The sequence below is a fragment of the Natator depressus genome, chromosome 6 (assembly GCF_965152275.1).
Source record: "Natator depressus isolate rNatDep1 chromosome 6, rNatDep2.hap1, whole genome shotgun sequence".
Taxonomy (NCBI): domain Eukaryota; kingdom Metazoa; phylum Chordata; order Testudines; family Cheloniidae; genus Natator; species Natator depressus.
The window spans coordinates 14,150,262-14,157,829 of record NC_134239.1 but is presented as its reverse complement, the minus strand read 5'-3'; the positions used below and the strand labels follow the sequence as shown (position 1 = coordinate 14,157,829).

Genomic DNA, 7,568 nt, shown 5'->3' with positions numbered 1-7,568 from the left:
TGAGAGAGAAAGGAGGAGGAGGAGGTGGGGAAAGACCTGGATGAATTAACAGACTCAGCAGCAGATGCTGCTGCAATTCAAGGAGAGACACTGTCATTCCCTCCACTTGTCTCACACCCACTCCTCTGAAGAGAGGGACAGATAGATGCACGGACGTACAGGGAGAAGGGCGAGGGGGAGCTGTCAGGGGTGCTGCCCAAGGAGCCAGAAGCCACTGAGGAGAGAAGGATGCCTGCCGGGCTGAAGAACATGGGGACGCCCAGGAAGAGGGGAGATACTTGTCTGCATCGCAGCTGTTTTGCGGATCTCTTTGGGCTGGAGTGAGTATCTGGCTTGTGCTAACTGGGCAGAGATTGCGGGGGGGGGGAGGTAGAAGAGATGGAGAGGGGGCTGGGAGTGAGTGTGCAGGCTGGGTGTGTCCTAAAGGGCAGCGGCTGGCCGGGTGTGCGTGTTTGTCCTGAGGGTTTGTGCCTTGAGGACAGGGTGGGGACAGTCCAGCAGGGAGAGCAATGGCTTTGTGGTGGTAGGTGTGCTGGAGCCCTAGGGGAGAAGGGACACCTACCTGAGAAGTGGGGGGCAGGGAGCGCTGGAGGGTGGACCGGTGAGCAGCTTTCCTGACCGAATGGAGTGGGGCTGGTGGAGGTGCTGTATTGAGGGGCGGGGGGTGGAAGGGGAGGCAAGGAGTGAGCTGGAGCACAGGAGGGCATGTCCCTGGGAAAAGCAATGGAGAGAAAGAAATATGGCCAGACAGGGAGAATGAGACAGAAAGGGAAGGAGACTGACACCAGGAGAAAGACTGGAATAGCGGAGGGTTCTTCAGGTCACCGATGGGCCTCAGCAGGGGTGGAAAGTGGCCCAGGACTGGAAGAGCAAGCGGTGCTAGATGGGAGGCATCAGGGGCTTTGGCAGAGCCTGAGGGGAGGTCCAGGGTTGGGACAGCTTGCAGGGCAGGATCCAGAGGCACTGGCAGAGCTCTGGGTGGAGGCCCTGGATTGACAGAGTAGGGGATGATGCAGAGCAGGGAGGGGCATTGGCAGGGTGGTGTGGGGTCCAGGGACTGCAAGAGCTGCCGGGTGGGACTGAAGGATCAGAAAGGTTGACAGACGCTTCCTCTGGGTATTAGGCTCTTGCTTTGCCCTTGGCAAGTCAGGCAACTTGAGGGGTTTTTATCCAAGGTCAGTGAGGTTGGAGTCCCATTTCTTTTGCTGACTAGGCCTTTACCTCTTAATCTATGCCTAGGTTCGTGGGGCTTCAGCAGAGCTGCATCTGTGTGAAGTGAGTCTAGGGCGGGTCAGGATTGAGAGTCATCAACAGAGCAGTGATCAGGAGGGGAGCTCAGAGTGGAGATAGCAGAGGGCTGCAGGTTGGGATGGAGAGGCAACGGCAGAGCTATGGCTATGGCGGGGACCCTAGGCTGGAGGAGCAGGTCAGGACTGAACTGCACTGACAGAGCTGAGTGCAGTCTAGTGCTGATAAAAGCAGGGGGGTATTGCAGAAGAGAGCAGGACTGAAGCAGAGTGAATAGGGTGGAAGGACAGAGAGGGATGCAGATAGGCAGTGGAGCTGACCAATAAGTTAGAGAGACTGTGAGGTGATTCCCAGCCGTTCCCTCATCTCCTCCCATGGCTGGAAGTTGAAGCAAGACAAATTCAGCCTGGGAATAAGGTGCACATTTCTAACAGTGAGAGTAATTAACCATTGGAACAATTTACCAAGGGTCGTGGTGGATTCTTCATCACTGACAATTTTTCAATTAAGATGGGCTGTTTCTCTGAAAGCTCTATGCTAGGAATGATTTGGGGGCCATTCTTTGGCCTGTGCTAGACAGGAGGTCAGACTAGATGATCAAAATGGGTCCAATTGGCCTTGGAACCTATGAGTGTATGAACACACCAGCTGGTTGATGACCTTGTTGCTGAGTCTTTGATTCCTCTGTTTCCTTGGCAGGTCACTCAGTTGGAGCCCTGTTGCTGCCTGCTGGGAGGGAGACTGGGAGTGAAAGATAAATCAGCAGCTGATACCCCAGGACTCCAAGCCCCTCCCTTTCCTCCTGGATCTCCTCCCCACCCCATCCCCTGACATCCCAGTCCCACTGGCCTCTCCCAGACTACAGAATCACAGCCTTAGAAAGGGCTCATTTCCAGCCTTAGTTTCTCCTGATTGTCCCAGGCACAAGCCACCCAAGGAGTCTATATTGTTGGGCTGATGTTGAGGCCTCCAGGATTTTGACCATCAATGCGGATAACCTATTGTCTGGATTTCAAATGCTGTTCCTCTGCTCGGGCACTAAACAGACCTAAATGACTCCAGAAAAAGGCCCTGTAGCTTCTACTGAATCGGAGCTGGATTTGCTTTGCAACTAAAATATACCTTTGGTTTCAGTGGAGTTAAATTCCTTGGCCTGGCCTCATCTCGGCTTCAGCGAGATGGGCATTCATTCCCAGCAGACAAACGCATGAAAGGGAACGAGGAAGTTTTTTTTCATGGGCTCAAGCCATTGTCCCAAGGGTGTTGATGAACTGGAAGAAAAAAATCCCTGATTTTAGTTGCTTTCCTCCCATTTTTGATCACTTGATGGATCAATAGAAGGTGTAGACTGATGGATACAGCTACGTTTCTTTTTGCTCTCCACTTCATACCCTTTAAAGGGTGACGAATGGGCTACTAAAGTGCTGTCCGAGGAGTCAGGACCCTGTCGTTCCTGGCCCACCCTTCATGGTGCATGGTGTGCTAGTGACGGTGGCCCTGGCACTTGATAGACAATGGCTTTAAGGCCCGGCCTTCTCCTGCAGCCAGCATGTAGCCACCTTCAGGCATGAATGATTCCCACTTACTCCTTCTTCTGCCTCCATGCGACATGTTGCTCAAGACCAACTAAAATGGGCACAGGCTGCACTTGGCTGTGGGGAGAGGGGCCCATGTCCCGCTGCTCCTCTGCCATGCTCCTGACTCCTTTCCTGATTGCCATGGCAATGGCCTTCTCTGAGGCCAGTGCTAGCTGTCCCGTCCTCTGCACCTGCCGCAGCCACATGGTGGATTGCAGTGGGCAGAGGCTCTTCTCGGTGCCCCCTGACCTGCCCCTAGACACCAGGAACCTGAGCCTGGCGCATAACCGCATCACCACTATCCCACGGGGCTACCTCACCTGCTATGCTGAGCTGAGGGTGTTGGACCTAAGGAATAACTCCCTGGCAGAGCTGCCCACCTGGCTCTTCCTGACTGCCAAGCGGCTGGCCCACCTGGACCTGAGCTACAACAACTTCAGCCATGTGGCTGCTAATATGTTCCAAGAGGCCAACAGCCTGGTGAGGATTGACCTGAGCCACAACCCGTGCCTGCGAAAGGTGCACCCCCAGGCTTTCCGGGGGCTAGCCCAGCTCCGTGACCTGGACCTCAGCCATGGGGGGCTGTCCTTTCTCAGCCTGGAAGCCCTGGAGGATCTCCCGGGTCTGGTGACCCTACAGATCGGGGGAAACCCCTGGGTGTGTGGCTGCACCATGGAGCCACTCCTGAAGTGGCTAAGGAATCGCATCCAGCACTGCACCTCAGGTATGTGGCACAGGATGTGACCTTCTGTGAAGGGAAAGGCCTCTGTCTCCTCCCAGCACCAGCCAGAGGGTCCAAGGCAGCAGGCCCAGATCAAGAGAGGAACCTGTTCAGAGTCCTCTACAGGGGCACAGAATCCAGTCCTGGTGTTCTGCTCCAGGGGACTGCAAACAGAGGCCATTCCAGGAGGCACTCCCTGGAGGTGCAACCCCAGAGTCCATTTCAAGTGGAACTGGATGGGCCCTCCTAGAATAGTACTGTGGAGGCTGCAGGTCAGGATCAAGGCACATTGGTAGAGCTGTGTGTGGAGAGAACCCGGGGCTGAGATGGAAGGAGGCTGTAAGTTGGGACTGAGGGGCATGAATAGAGCTGTGTGTGGGGGACAGTGGGGAGCCCAATGCTGGAATAGCAGGCCGGGATGTGGATTGGGACTGAAGAGCACTGGGATAGCTCTGGAGGGAGCCCAGGCATGGAATAGCAGGACAGGCTGCAGGACTAGATTGAGAGATGTAGGCAGAGCTGTGTGTGTGTGTGTGTGTGTGTGTGTGTCGGGAGACATGGACCAGAATTGCTGAACGGTTACTGGAGGACATAGGGTAGGGGGATTAGGAATAGAAGAGTGGTTGCTGCAGGGCAGGAGAGGGTGAGTGGGAATGGACTCTGTTTGAACCCACTGGCCTTGTAAGGTGTGGCTTTGCCTATCTCTGTCTTTGCAAAGGCAGATCCACAGTCAGCAATGGGAGGCCAGAAATCTGTATTTCCTCCCTGTCCTCCTGCCCTCTTTTGATTCTTGTGTTATTAGTTACTTCCTGCCCTTGTTGCTGATCACACAAGCTGCTGACTGCAGGAGCTGTGGTGGGAGGGGATATTCTTCCCGGAGTTCCCGCAGCTGCAGTAGACCCTGGCTCCATCTAAACATCCTCTCTCAGGTCTGAGGATCCCCTAGTACTGCTGATCCTCATTGCATTTTCCAGTGAGCCCTTTGATTGAATAACAGCAGTGATTGCCGGGTAGGGGTCTCTCCTGTCCTACATTTGATAGGATTTCCCCACATGGAGGACTTCGGGATGATAACACAGTTGATTCTGATGCAACATCATTATCTGGTGACCTCGTCTCATGGAATCATTATGCCATTTGGAGGCTGGTGATGGGAATGCATTGTGCAAAGGGGACATACTGTTGTGACATTGTGGTTCTAGTGAATTTATCTATCCACCATCTGTTTTGCACCTATCTGCCTAGTATCATGGCACCAGGGCCAAAATTATCCCAACACACCCAATAATTTGGAGCATCTCCAATTTTGGGTGCCCAGTTTATTTCCCTGATTTTCAGAGGCAGTGGACACTGCAGCTCTCATGGAATTCAAGCAGAGATGGAGATGGAAAACCAGGCCCCATGTTTTTCAAGTTGAGCACCCAAAACCTGGAAGCACCAGAATTGAATGGAAACATTGGAGAGTGACTTTATGAGGGTGCCATGTCCTGACGTGGTCATCCTTGAGTTGCATCATGATGATGTTGAGCTGGGTTGAGTCCCATGACCTCATGTCACCTGGGGGTTTGGCAAGATCTCAGCTTTCAATGCTGCCCCATGGTGATGTTACATTGCAACACAGTGACACAGCCGTGACTACTGGTGATGTGCTGTGACATCATGATGGAGGGTTATGACTGGCATTGGGATGCAGTTGTGCTGCATCATGACTATGTTATGAACGTCACCACTGCAACCTCTGACTACCCAGACGACAAGACTGAAATAGGGTCAACGTTACCATCCAGAAACTTCAGGCAGGAGAGAAAGCGACTAACAAGGATTATACTTTGTGCCTTTCATTCAAAGATCTCAAAGCCCTTTACAGAAGTAGGTGAATATTATTAGACTCCTTTTAGAAACCGTGAAACTGAGACACAGAGAGGTTAAGTGATTTGCCCAAGGTCACACAATGAGTTTGCATCAGAGCTGGGAACAGATGGATATTGGACCTGCTAGAGCTAATGTTACCTGTGTGGAGTAGAGGGATAATTCCTGTGTATAGGGACCTTCTCCTTTTTCTCATCTACCTGTTTCTCATTGCAGATTCCCAGCTGGCCGAGTGCCGTGCCCCACCCGAGGTGGAGGGAACCCCCTTGTTCTCACTGACAGAGGAGAGTTTCAAGGCCTGCCACTTGACCTTGACGTTGGACGATTATCTCTTCATTGCCTTTGTGGGCTTCGTTGTCTCTATTGCCTCTGTGGCCACCAACTTCCTGCTGGGCATCACCGCCAACTGCTGTCACCGCTGGAGCAAGGCCAGCGAGGATGAGGAGATATAGGTGCATGGTCCTGGCCACGGTGCCCTTCCCCCAATGGCTGGGGAGATGCCATTGAGAGCTGGGGCTGCCTGGCTGGGGACTGGCTGGCTGTGCTCAGTGCTGTCACAAGCTGCTCCATCTTCTATCCGCAGCTACAGCCGCCTGGGGAAACCAGCCCATCTCTGCTCCCAGTCCCTTCTGATCCCCCAGCCACTGTGCCCAGAGGGGCAAGGCCTGTGAGGCAAGGAGATCTAACTGTGCCTTGAACTAGCCCCTTCACACTGCCGGCGGCATTGGAGACAGCCAATGAGCCAAGGCCCAGCACCACTCGCAACACGGATGGGCTGCCACCACTCAAGTCAGTCGCCAGTTCTCCTCTTCACCATGTCCTGCACACTCATACACAACATCCACCCCCACACATGCATCCCCTTCCGTGCCAGCTCTTGTACCACATCTGCCTACAAGCCTAAAACAAGGAGTTGGGTGGGGGAGGGAATATATATGGCAGACGTCAAGTGGATTTGCCACAGCTGTAGCTCTCCAGGGTTGGACAGCTTATAGCTCATCAGTTCTGTGTGTGGCTGTGGGGCCTGTGGCCATGGGCACTGTGGTATCCAGGGTTGAGGTACTACTGAGAGTCCTGAGGCATGGCATCTCTGAAGGCCAGAGAGGCAGGTTTAACTCTGAGGAATGGCCCCACCACTGAGACGTACCATTGTACAGTTGGAGGAGACGCCAGAACAAGGGTCTGCTGTTTTCTAGTTGGTCCTTGGCTGGATGGCCGTTGGTGTTGAGGGAGATCTGCCCATGCACGGTTCTCTAGATGAAGTCGAGAAGTCAATAGGTCAGGGAGTTTGAACTTGGTCTGTTGCTCAAGACTAGGGGTCAGGGAAAGGGTGAGTGTACTGGCAAACCTGAGGGGGAAGTGCGAGATGGAGTAACGGGGAGGCTGTAGGTTAGGACTGAAGGGTGTCAGCAGAACTGGTGGGGGAGCCTAAGACTGGGACAGCAAGGGGGCTGTGAGTTGGGATTGAGGCACATTAACAGAACTGTGGATGAGAGGTATCAGCAAAGCTGAGGTCTGTGGGGAGACCAGTGCTGGGACAGCAGAGGGCTGCAGGTCGGGCCCGATGGGCATCACCAGAGCAGTGTGGGAATGGGAAGCCCAGGAGCGGAATAGCGGGGGGACTATAGGTCAGGATAGAAGGGGATTTGCAGAGATGTGCAGGAAGCCCACAGCACTAGAATAGCAGGCAGGGTGCAGTTGGGATTAAGGGGTGTTGGTGAGGGGTGTGGGGAAGCTGGGATAGCAGGGGGGCTGCAGGCGAATACTGAGGGACATCAGCAGGGTCTAGGACTGGACTAGAAAGCTATGCCCCAGGGGAGGATTATGGTGCAGTCTCAGGGCTGGAACAGTAGGTGGTGCTGCCGGTCAGGTTATAAAGTGCTATGACAGTGCAAGTGGTGCCCAAAAGGGGCTACTCTCTACTGGGTGCTACCCAGGTAGGTCTAGCTGGAGCGCTCTATTTCTTCCCATCGTGGACATTAAAATTGCAGATTGAAAAACAAACATGCTTTTAAAAAGAAAGGGAGAGACCAGCTGCTCTGCCCTAGCAACCGCTCTGCTTAGTCCATCTGTGTCCACATACCCACTGCTGAGGGGTGGGTTGGGGAGCTAATGCCAGATGCTCAAGGTAAGTGGTTATTAGCCTGGCATTA

The 7,568-nt window shown here is 53.8% G+C and overlaps 1 protein-coding gene across 1 annotated transcript; it reads left to right on the top strand.

The window, feature by feature from the left end:
- Positions 1 to 7,098, top strand: LRRC55 (leucine rich repeat containing 55). Its single transcript, XM_074954547.1, has 3 exons — positions 1 to 320; positions 1,948 to 3,549; positions 5,632 to 7,098. The coding sequence occupies exons 2-3, from the start codon at positions 2,820 to 2,822 to the stop codon at positions 5,865 to 5,867; spliced, it is 966 nt and encodes a 321-aa protein (XP_074810648.1). The 5' UTR covers positions 1 to 320; positions 1,948 to 2,819; the 3' UTR covers positions 5,868 to 7,098.
- Positions 7,099 to 7,568: the final 470 nt, after the last annotated feature.